Consider the following 12,742-nt stretch of genomic DNA (forward strand, 5'->3'; position numbering starts at 1 on the left):
TCCCCCTACCTATGCTGCAAGCAACAAGGACGCTCAGAAGACTGAAGACTCCAACAGAGGAGACTGGTCCAGGTTTAAGAGACAAACCTGTATACTAAGGACTGTAAGATCCAGTGGGGTGAGAACATTGCTTGATCTAAATACCTTCTAGTGTGATAAGGGTTAAGGTTCAGACTGCATGCTTATATTTTCTTTTCTTTTTCTTTTGGTAACCACTCTGACTTTTTGCCTATCACTTGTAATCACTTAAAATCTGTATTTTGTAATCAATAAATTTGTTTTACTGTTTATCTTTATCAGTGAGTTTGCCTGAAGTGCTTGGTAAATCTGCTCAGGTTTACAAATGCTGGTGTATGTCCACTTTCCATTGATGAAGTGGTGAACCAATTAATAAACTTGCATTACTCAAGAAAGGGTCTTGAACAGTGCAAGACGGTATAATTCTGAGGTACAAGGCTGGGAGCTGGTGGGATTTGGCTGGTGCCTTTCTCTGTGTGATTTTATGAGTGGCTCTGGGAGCATTCATGCAATCTAGCTGGGTGTGGGGCTCCACATGCTGTTGTGCCGAGTGATAACAGTGCCTGGAGGGGTTTGCTGCTTGTCACTAGCAAAGCATTGTGAGAGACAGCCCAGGCTGGAGAGTTAAGGGGGCACAGTGGTCCCATAGTCCCAGGCTGCACCCCAGGAATCCCTTCACAATGTACTTTCAATGTAACTTTGTGTGTGTAATATATCATTATATTTTTCATATAATGACAAAATATATTTTTAATTTTTCAAATGATTGACCCTTTTTGTCTTAAACTTTATTTAACGAAAAAAATAGTTAAGAATTCACCCTTACGCATGGAATATTTTTTTTTAACTAACATTCTTTTTAAGTTTCAGAATGGTAGCCATGTTAGTTTGTATCAGCAAAGACAACACCACCTCGTTATTTATTCTTTTTAAGTGTTTCTTAAAATAGTAAACTTTTTCCCATCAGTCTAGATTACATATTAAAATAACAAAATTGTTTGGGTTTTGCAGATTGCCTTCATGACCTTGACTTTGTTCCCCATCCGACTCTTTTTTGCTGCTTTTATGATGTTACTGGCCTGGCCTTTTGCATTCATTGCTTCAATGGGATCTGCTGAGAGAGAACTGGAAAAGCCCCTCTCCTGGTGGCGAAAGTGAGTCACTGCATTCATTGATTTGGTAAAGCATACGCTGAGGTACAATAAATAGATAACCATTATATAACTTATCAGCTTCAAGGAGAGAAGTCCTGGAATAACCTGACAGTACTAGACAGTTTTCCTTTTAATATGGGAAAGACAGATCTGTGGCAAGTGTAAAATCTATCACTTACACATTTTTCCCTAATGAGAAGTTAAAAATATGTGAATTGACTGAATACATATATGCATTATCAGTTGGCCCTTAGATTGCAGAGACAGAGGGGGATTTAAGTCAGTTTTGTGAAGCACAATTTGTGCAGTTTCGTTTTAATATTTTTTAACTTGCATTATTTCCATAAATATCTATTTCTCCTTACTGCAAAGAAGGTTTTCTGGAAAGATTAGGAAACCACCAACAGTTATGTAATTTTTAAATTAAGGTCTCTGCTAAAGTCAAGATGACACTTTATAGAAAACATTCTTAATAATCTTAAAGGTCTATACCCAGTGATGGTTTTCTTAGTGGTCAAAACCAAAATCAGTTAGTGTTCATTGCTTCGAAATTGGGGACTTCTTTAAGAAAGATGCCTTTAATACTCAGGAATTAAATAAAATATAACTGAACTAGATGCTGTTGGTTTGAAAATGGCTTACACATGTTCAGAAAATGAGAACAAAATAACTTTATTAAATGTTTCTGGTTCAAAAAAACAGAATACTTAGGTTTGGAAGGATTAGATTTTTATTGATACATGTCAGCAAACATCAATTTCACCATATAAACACAAATCAATAAAAACATTTCCATTGATGATCAAAATTTGCATGTAAGCAAAGTAAGAAAAGGCTTGATACAAATGGAATAGCAAATGAATAGTAAGAACAGATATCATTTATTGTTTTAAGGATATTTACTTTGTATGTCTTGATGTGATATTGAAAATTTATGTTTTAACTGTTTAAAGCTTTAATTTCTTGAATATACACAACACGTTTATTTAAAAACAATTTTTGTAACACTTTTACATTACTGAAGTAGTGTAACCATTATATCTAAATTATTTACAGAGTAGTGGACTTTTTGCTGAAAGCAATCATGAGAACAATGTGGCTTGCTGGAGGATTCCATTGGATAAATGTAAAGGGCAGACAGGCTTTACCAGCAGAAGCAGCAATATTAACTCTGGCTCCACATTCCTCATACTTCGATGCCATTCCTGTGACCATGACTATGGCTTCCATTGTGATGAAGGCAGAAAGCAAAGATATTCCTGTATGGGGAAGTAAGTTCAGTTAGTCAAAATTTTATTTTCCAAGTAAGATTAAAAATAAAGTCCTAGAAATGTCATGACTGCATATTAAATTTGGCAGATCGGGGATGGACCGTAAGCAAAGAAACAAAGTTAAGTTACAACAAGTGAAGAAGTGAAATTTTACAGGGCTGTTTTGATTATTAAATGAGTTAACTGAAAAGTATGACATGGTTGTTCCAAAAGGTAAATGACTGTAGGAAGCAAAACCAAATAATTTCACAGAATCCAGAGGTAAGTCATGAATTCGAGTTTCTCAGAACACAACATCCTGAGGGCAGAGTGTGAACTGTAAGAGTAGAGAGAGAGACAACTATTTAAAGTTCTGATATGTAGAGACACTGTAGAACAAGTCCACCCAGAATTCCTTTGCTGATTTTTCCACTTGAGGAAGCTGGTCTCCTGAAAGGAAGAGACCTAGATGGAATGGAGGGACACATTTCTTCTGATTGAGATAGAGAAGGCTGATCGTCCCTCCTGCACCAAGGAGGTGGTTCTAGGCAATGAGGTTACAGTTTGAGACAGAGGCAAACTGGAGTGGTTTGTGGTTGGTCATTAGAAACATAGATGGTTCTGAGATACGACTTGTTTAGCTATCTTGCAAATAGCTAAACAAACTTCTAGTAAGTGTGGGAAGAAGCCTGTGGTATGGTACATATTGATGACATAAGGAGGTGTAGGAGAGAGGTTGTGGAAGCTGAATTCAGATTGTTAGGAAGATTTAGGGTCAGAGGTCAATGGAAGCATTTCAGAGAAAGCTACTAGTTTCATGCATGGGTCAGCTAGACAGAGCTCAGCATCTCAATGTACGGATATAAAGACCTATAGAAAGAGAATGGGTTTAAATTAGACACTGGATGTGGAACACTTTGGCGTAGAGAGAGCCTAGACAAATGGGATGAATTCCACTTTAATCAAGAGGAACCAGACTATTGACACACATGAATAATAAAGTTTGGGGACTTGGTTAAACTAGAAGTTGGAGCAGAACTGACAAGTGTTGAACAATCAAGTCTGATGAAGACGTCTGTTAGAGAAGTCAGTGATATGGATGTATCTCTGTATCAAGTAAAGGATAGGCCAGAACTACAACAGAACAGGAAACGTCAAGGTCACAGAGCTAAATTCTGTTAAATCAAGTCAGAATACTAAAGAGTTTTGTAGAAGTAGACACATGGTTAAAACAAAAATCTACAAATTTCTGAATATAAATGAATGAAGCCTAAAAGCAAAAATAGTTTGTCTGAATGTGGAAGAGGACCTTGCTATAATAGTGATTACTGAAATGTGGCAGAATGACAAAAATCGGTGGGATATAATATCTGCCTAAATTCCACAAAGGAAGGCTAGATTGTGTTGAAGGTGAGAGAGTAACTCTATCTAAAAGATTACGTAGTGAGAGAAGCTCTAAGGAGAGGTGATCATGAAGTTGAATCTGTAGGGATACAGAGATTGCAGATAAAATTCAAATTTGATAGATACAAAGTAATGCACACTGAGTAATTCAAATCATTTCCTCTATAAACTTCACTGGGTTCTCAATTAACTGTATTGACTTAAGGAAAAGACTTGGAGCGAAATCCTGCCCCTGTTGAAGTAAAAACCTAAATTCCCATTGACTTCCCTAGGGCCAGGATTTAATCCCTGAGGATTATTATAGACAGGTCCACGAACACCTCTGCTCAATGTCCAGCAGCCGTCAAAAATCAGTAATGCTAGAATGTATAAGAAATTGGATGGAAAAATATGGAAAGCATTATATCATCATGTAAATCAGTGGTACATTCTTATTTGGAATACTGCATTCAGTTCTTGTCACCAGCATCTTCACAACAACAGATTTGGAGGGTGTTTGGACATGGGCAATAAGACTGATTAGAAACATGGAAAAGAGAGAAAAGATTGGAACTGTTCACTTTAGAGAGGAGATGAACAGGTGGAGCATAATAGTGAATAGTAAAAAAGGAGTTTGATCAGTAACGTAGTCACCTTTTATGGTAATGACAGATTAAGGAACGTTCAATAAAATTGAAAGGTAGCAAATTCAAAACTGGTAAAAAGAAATACAACATGTACTGTGGTCGTTAAAGGGACCAAGAGTTTAACAGGATTCAAAAAAGGATTAGACATTTCTATGAATAACAAGAGTGGCCAATGTTGTTATAGCAAGTATTTAAAAAATAAATAAAAGCTTTGAATGGGATGTAAATCCTCAAATTTCAGGGAATAAACCTACTTCTAACCGTTGGGTTTTAGGAGGAAACTTGCCCTGTAGGGCTGCTTCTTCTGAAGGATACTGGAGTAAATGGAGCTACTGGTCTGATTCAGAATGGAAATTCCTGTGTTCCTATCTATATTCTTACTTTGGATATGCTTCATATTGGAGTTATGTTGTTTATGATCCAGCAAAACTGGGTCCCATATATTTTTTGGATTGCAGAGTTGAATCTCAGAGATGATTTTTTTTTTTAAATAATCTAGTACATTACTTTGAAACTAATGAACATGTTGAAAGGCTTAATTATGTGTATTTTATCAGTGCTGTGACCTAGAAATAATTTAGTCTGAAATTTGTTTTTGGATTCTTAAGGCTTTGTAGTATGTGATTTTTAGCAGTAGTTTTATTGCAAACAAATGTCTAGCTTTTACAGTTTTGTTGCTACTTCATAACTCTGCAGAACAGTAAGAAGTTACATATGACTGTCTTAAGAAGGGTGGTCCCTAAATATCTCTGGCTCTGAGTGACTGAATTTTACATAATTGGTAACACCAAAAACAAGTGGTTAACTGTGAAGAATTTCAATTTAAGTATTCAGTGTAGATCCCTACTCTTAGGAGGATTTGAACTTCTCACACCCATGGCCAGAATCCTCTGGAAAGCAGTGTATGCTCTGTGCAGAGCTGAATATTGTGATACAAAGAAATGTAGCTCTATTTCCATCTCATACCTTTAGACCAGTATGTGAGGCCTCAACCTTTTATCATTATGGCTGTTTCTAGGCTGGGCACATTGCTGTAAAATAGGATGTAGGAGGCATTTTTGGAGAAAAGTAGATAAAGAAGTTACCTTTCGTAATTTGAATGTGCTGAAACTCAAAAAAAAAAAAAAAAATGTTTACCAGGATGAAGTTTGAACATTTCACTTTCTAAATTGGAGATCAAAATTTAAATACAATTTGAAAAATTAGTAAATTTCTATGGTTTTTATTCCACTACATACAGTTGTTATATATTCCACGCATTGTTTAGACAAGCATAATTTAACAGTTGATACGTATGCCAACACGCTCCTTGCATTTACAGGCTGCAGTCTATGCCAGTGTGGCATTTCTGCAGCTACAGCATTGTGATATGCACTCTTTGACACATCCATAGGTGGTAATTTCTGTACAGCTGTCAGGTATTGGCTGCATTGACATAAGCTTGGGTATCAGATCTCCACTGTGTTTGGTCCAACCCATATTCTCCAGTGGGATTGTTGCATTTGGCTGCCTCCAGACCATGGCTTGAAAGTGAGCTCTTTGGATGTAATAGCATGGTGCATCTCTAGTTCGGGACAGAGCATCTGGTGATAGATACTTGGAGAATATCACCCATGCTTTGTCGCAGTTCTTCCTCATCAGACAAATTGTATGTGTTACAGATTAACTCTTTTGCTGAAATGGGAAGGATGATCTACAGAATGAACCAAGTTCCTTAAAGTCCCTGTTTCTCCATGAATATTGTCAAAGCCATTTTCTTGCTGTGCCCAACAATATGGGAAACTGTATCACAGCCTGTCAGTACATGGAAGGAAAGTATTGTCCTATGTCTGCTTCACGAAATACAGGCAGAAGCTTCATTCAGACAGTATGCACAAGAATGTGCATCAAAAAACCCAAATACAACTTGCTGCAAGGCATTTTGTCAGTGTGTCACTAACAGAAGAACATCAGTGTCTTGTGCCGACACGATGACACAATCAGCATCTATATGCATACAGTGCAGTACAGTCCTGGTGTCTGCTTCTTCGTGTTCAGCTTTGTAACTCACTTGTGTCCACAGTTGGGTTTGATGATTTAACTGAACTGTCTTCTTTGAACCCTCTGGATATGAAAATTGTTTTGGTATGTGGAGCATTGGTATGTGGGTAGGAGTTTTTCAGAGATGAAAGAAGCCAGATCAGCTTTATTTTTGGGATGGGTCAAGTGGTCTGGTTAGCAGTTAGGTGGAACAGATTTGTCTTCAATCATAGAAGCTTTGGAGCACATCTGTTGCGTCATTCCTTTAATAGAATCCTGTCTGTACCTGTCAAAGGTATAGTCCTGCTGAAATGCTGTCCAGAATGATGAACTCACTCAACAAAAATGTTTGCAAGGTTTCCAATGATTGTATATTGAAGAGGTTTTCCTAGTTCCACTACATGTGCTTGGCTAACCATCACCAGAGAGGATGTACTATCAAGTGTTATCTCACAAGGAGAAGGATGTCTCTGGTTAAAATGTCTATCATAACAGGCTTATTTCTAACTTTAGGGTACGTCTACACTTACCGGAGGGTCCGACGGCAGGCAATCGATGTTCTGGGATCGATCCCAGAAGTGCTCGCCGTCGACGCCGGTACTCCAGCTCGGCGAGAGGAGTACGCGGCATCGACGGGGGAGCCTTCCTGCCGCGTCTGGACCCGCGGTAAGTTCGGACTAAGGTACTTCGAATTCAGCTACGTTATTAACGTAGCTGAATTTGCGTACCTTAGTCCGAAGTGGGGGGGGTAGTGTGGACCAGGCCTTAGACACCAGTTTACCTCAGCAAGAGTAAATTGAACTAGCATTAGTTCAGGACACAATATTTTGAGCAAATCCACTGTCATTGTAGGCAGTAACTATGCACTTAGTATCAGAAGATCAGCCTTTATTGTGATTACCTTGTCTTTGCTTTTCATTTCTTTTCCGGCTGCATAGAGGGAGGAAAATGTCAGAGCCCTTGTCCTTTTCAGTAAGTCACGGAATTTGGTATGGGCACTTCCTTCCTTTGGTGTCATGAGCCTTTCCTGAACAAAAATATTAAGGGCATGTCTACACTACGAAATTAGGTCAATTTTATAGAAGTCTATCTTTAGCAACCGATTTTATACAGTTGATCGTGCATGTCCCCACTAAGCGCATTAGGTCGGCAGAGTGCATCCTCAATACTGTGACTAGCATCGACTCACGGAGTGGTGCACTGTGGGTAGCTATCCCACAGTTCCCGCTACCCATTGGAATTCTGGGTTAACCCCCCAATGCCTGATGGGGCAAAAACATTGTTGCGGGTGGTTTTGGGTACATGTCGTCAATCTTCGCTCCTCCCTCCCTCCTTGAAAGTAATGGCAAACAATCATTTTGTGCCTTTTTCCCTGGGTTATCCGTGCAGATGCCATAGCATGGCAAGCATGGAGCCCGGTCAGCTGTACACTGCTTTTGTGAGCATTGCAAACACCTCACGCATTATCCTGCAGTATGTGCAGAGCCTAGCTAGGAGCCACCAGTACGAGGAAGATTGTGAGGAGGACATGGACACAGACGTTCCTGAAAGCACGGGATGTGGCAATTGGGATATCATGGCAGCATTGGGGCATGTTAATACAGTGGAATGCCGATTCTGGGCCCGGCAAACAAGTACAGACTGGTGGGACCGCATAATGTTGCAGGTATGGAATGATTCCCACTGTCTGCGAAACTTTCGCATGTGTAAGGCCACTTTCATGGAACTTTGAGTTGCTTTCCCCCGCCCTGAAGCGCAGGAATACCAAGATGAGACCTGCCCTGACAGTTGAGAAGCAAGTGGCGATAGCTCTGTGGAAGCTTGCAACGCCTGACTGCTACTGGTCAGTCGGGAATCAATTCGGAAAGAGCAAGTCTACTGTGGGGGCTGCTGTGATCCAAGTAGCCAGGGCAATCAATACTCTTCTGCTAAGAAGTGTAGTGAGTCTGGGAAATGTGCAGGGCATAGTGGATGGCTTTGCTGCAATGGGGTTCCCTAACTGTGGTGGGGCAATAGACGGAACGCATATCCCTATCTTGGCACCGGATCACCTTGCCAAAGAGTGCATAAACCGCAAGGGGTACTTCTCAATGATGTTGCAAGCACTAGTGGATCATAAGGGCCATTTCACCGACATCAACATGGGATGGTCAGGGAAGGTGCATGACGCTCGCATCTTTCGGAACTCTGGGCTGTTCAGGAAAGCTGCAAGAAGGGACTTTCTTCCCAGACCAGAAAATTACCATTGGGGATGTTGAAATGCCAATAGTTATCCTTGGGGACCCAGCCTACCTCTTGCTCCCATGGCTCATGAAGCCGTACACAGGCAGCCTGGACAGCAGTAAGGAGCAGTTCAACTATAGGCTGAGCAAGTGCAGAATGGTGGTAGAATGTGCCTTTGGGTGTTTAAAACGGCGCTGGCGTAGTTTGCTGAGTAGGTTAGACTTCAGCGAAAGCCATATTCCCATTGTTATTGCTGCTTGCTGTGTGTTTCATAATATCTGTGAGAGTAAGGGGGAGACGTTTATGGCGGGGTGGGAGGTTGAGGCAGATCGCCTGGCGGCCAATTTTGAACAGCCAGACACCAGGGAAATTAGAAGAGCACACCGAGGTGCACTGTGCATCAGAGAGGTTTGAAAAACAGTTTCATGACTGACCAGTCTATGGTGTGACAGTTGTGTGTGTTTGTTTGTCCTTGATACAAAGCTGCCCCCTTTGGTGAACGTACTTCCCTGTAAGCCAGTCCCCATCCCCCCTTCGACCACAGCTGGCACAGGAAATAAAGTCCCTATTGTTCTGAATCAATTCATTCTTTATTTATTAAAAAAAACTTGATCACTGGCAACGCTGACTAGTAAAAAGAAGCCCTGGTGTACAAAGGGTTTGATAATGGGGTGGGGTCGGGGAGGAGGGAAGGACAAGGCCACATTGCTTATTGTAGCCACACTACAAATCAAAGCTGTTTGAATGACAGCTTTCTGTTGCTTGGGCCATCCCCTGGAGTTGAGTGGCAGGGTGCGCGGAACCTCTCCCCCCCTCCCCCGCCCAGCGTTCTTGGGCATCTGGGTGACGAGGATATGGAACTTGTTGAACAGGGCAGGTGGTTACACAATGGCTGCAGCGGGGGTCTGTAGTCTAGTTGCCTTTCCTGCAGCTCCACCAGATGCCTCATCATGTCCATTTGCTCCCCCTTTAGCCCCAGCATCTCCCCCTGCGTGTTACGATCACGCTCACTGTAAGCTTTCCTGGCCTCTGCCACTGAATGCCTCCATGCATTCAGCTGTGCCCTATCAGTGCTGGAGGACTGCATGAGCTCTGAAAACATGTCATTGCGAGTGCTTTTTTTTTCGCCTTCTAATCTGCGATAATCTCAGGGACAGAGTTGATGCAGGGAGCATAGAAACATTTGCAGCTGCAGGGGGGAAAAAGGGTGAATAGACGTTACAGAAGATATATTTCTGAGAACAAAAGGGAGACTCTTTCACAGTGAATCAAGCAATTCACAGCAGACAGCACCTGTGTGTTAGGTACAAGGTCGCATTTTGCTTTTTATATTGAGCGCCTGCTGGTATGGTGACACATCACACATGGCTGGGCCACAGAATTCAGTTTGCAGGCAGCCATGGTAAGCAAAAGGGCACGTGGGGTTGGCTTCTTCCATGTTCATAACATGTGGAAATGTTTTCAAACTGCAGCGCCCTCCTTTCCCATAGCAACCAATGCCGGTTGTGTTGGCCGGCTGCGTTTAAAAGGAGGGGCTGCAGTTGCCATTTAAAAAGAGCGGCTGCGGTTTTGGGGTGGATGTGCAAAACACCCCTCCCTCCCAGTGTGGCTATTTTCCGGGATGATCCCTTTTAGCAAAGCGCAAACAGCCCAGCATGCCCGGGATCTAATGTGTCGGGGATCACTAAACAGAGGGGATTACTGTTCCCTTACAAAACTTCCCCTATTTCAACCAGGTGACCATGAATGATATCACTCTCCTGAGGCTGACACAAAAGATAACTGAATGTTGTATGAATGCGACCAAAACCCAGGACCATTCTCTGCCATGCTTTGTGCTGCAATGATTCCAGACCACTTACTACTGGCATGGCATGGTAAAGTGTCCTACTGTGGAGGATGAAATAAGGCAGCCCTCCCCAGAAACCTTCTGCAAAGGCTTTCAGAGTAGCTCCAGGAGAGCTTCATGGAGATGTCCCTGAAGGATTCCTGCTCCATCCTCAGACACGTAAACAGACTTTTCCATTAGCTGTACTGGCCACGAATGCATCCCAATTGTAGTGTCAGATTGAGGGATACTTCAGGTACAAGATTGCATCCATCTTTAGAATACCTGATGAAAATAAATATAATTAATAACTACCACATGAAGATTGAATACATAATAAATATTTGCTAGTATGTATCTTATGCCATGCCATGACATAGGTATCCAAATCAATACTCCACTCATTTACACTGTAAGCAAAAGCTGGTTAGGTTAGATTACTGTTTCGGCTAATGATTAGCTAATAATAATTTATATTTTTGAAAGAGGAGAACTTATGGAAATAACTATATCATACTGTGTTGTGTATGATTCTTTGTGTAATCCCTATCAGTGCATTTAACTCCTTTCTGTATCAAAAATACCTGAAAAGTAGTTTGTTTACTTAGTCGTAAATGTCATTTTTACTACAAAATTCAAGTGCATATCATCACGTGACTAGAAGAAGTAGAGAGTATGATCTTCAGCAGATATCATTCCCTGCATCTTCTGATAGTACAGTATTCCAAATTGGGAATGTATTCCACATTTAGTATCTTTTACTTTCTGTTTATTTTTTTAAGTTACAAATGATAACCATTTTTCTTTTTTGTTTTTACTTATCTTAAAGTTCAAAATTCAGTTTGGTAAACATCATTTTCAGATTCAGCCCTTGGTTTTAGGATTAGTTATTTATTTAGTTAAAATTCTTCTTTAGTTCTCCCCTCCCCCAAATTCACCCATTGGCAACTAAATACTTCCTCTCCACCATCTGGGGCTACTTACGCCTTTGGTGCTGAGGCAAAATCTCTAGACTCTGAGTCCTGTCTATCCTTCTGTGATGTTTCTGTGCCCCTGAATGATGAGCACATCAAGTGCTTTCCTTGTTGATAAAAACCATATCCCAGATCAGTGCTCCATCTGCCAGTCCTCAGAAAGGACATAGATCCAGGGATATTAACCTCCAACTTTTCCTGTTAGAGCATTTGATGGGAGCAGCAGATTCTACAATGAGTGAGATGCAAACAGAAGAGGGACTGTGCCTTTGTGAGCTGGGACTCTGATCACCTTGAGCCACTGCTACCAGTGATGTGGATGTGGCTCGAGCATCTGCTGTCTTTCCGGACACCTCTAAGCCCAGCACTGGCCCCCAGTACTGCCTTGAGCTTTTCTAGCTAGGGCAAAAAGGAGCACAGCTCCAAAACTGACTCCAGGCATCAGTCTCCCTCTCTGACAGATTGAAAAAAAAAAAATTGGTCACCAGGTCCATGACTCTTCTAAAGTCACACCTTCCAAATCAGTCACCAGGTTGGCTCTACAATCACTCCTGAGACCCCCTTACTGAGCATGCCCATAATTATGTTGCCACTAACCATATCAAGGGAAGCTGTCCCACCATTAACCATATCCAGGGAAGCTCTCCTGCTTCAGTACTGATTTCCTCTGTGCCAGTCTTGGTATTGCAACCATTGATACCAATCATAGTGGTACCAACCACATTTTCAATATCAGTGGGTTCTTCTGAGTAGGCAACAAGAATCCTAAATCTAGCACCAATTATGATACCAAAACTCACAATACCAATACCTATAGTACTCTCACTCCTATGGGCATTTTAGTGCCCCCTCATCCTAGAGCACCAGTAACACCGGGGAAATCTGACTCCACTTTGACATCTACTCCATCACCTCTTCCTCCCCCTCACCCCGTTAGGGAGCCATCATCTGAACCCATCCCTTGTTCATTCTTACAGGACCAAGACTGAGATTTCATTCTCTGGCTAGACTCCTGAGCACAACTAAGCCACCTGATCCAACGTGGGTGACAGGAATAGAGGCCCAAGAGGATGAAGGAGAGGGAAGTGTTGCCTACCAAGAGGAAGATGTCCCTTCTAATCCACCTGCAATTCCCTCACTATCGCTTCCTCCATTCTGGAGGATACTGGAACTCCAACTATCCTTTCCCCTCCAGATGACTTGAAATTCTTCCAAGATCACCTGAGCCATAGTGCTGACACTCTGG

At 41.4% G+C, this 12,742-nt stretch overlaps 1 protein-coding gene across 2 annotated transcripts in view; it reads left to right on the forward strand.

The window, feature by feature from the left end:
* The first annotated feature begins 1,035 nt into the window (after nt 1–1,035).
* The window catches only part of LPCAT1 (lysophosphatidylcholine acyltransferase 1), a 146,697-nt gene continuing 134,990 nt past the window's right edge, over nt 1,036–12,742 (forward strand). For both annotated transcript variants that reach the window (XM_026659250.2, XM_026659249.2), the window contains exons 1-2: nt 1,036–1,172; nt 2,229–2,443. In XM_026659250.2, the coding sequence (XP_026515035.1) occupies nt 1,039–1,172; nt 2,229–2,443 (349 nt within the window). In that variant the 5' untranslated portion in view covers nt 1,036–1,038. The remainder of the gene's footprint in view (nt 1,173–2,228; nt 2,444–12,742) is intronic.

This window comes from Terrapene carolina, unplaced genomic scaffold, assembly GCF_002925995.2.
Source record: "Terrapene carolina triunguis isolate 2854851 unplaced genomic scaffold, T_m_triunguis-2.0 Scaffold613, whole genome shotgun sequence".
NCBI lineage: Eukaryota > Metazoa > Chordata > Testudines > Emydidae > Terrapene > Terrapene triunguis.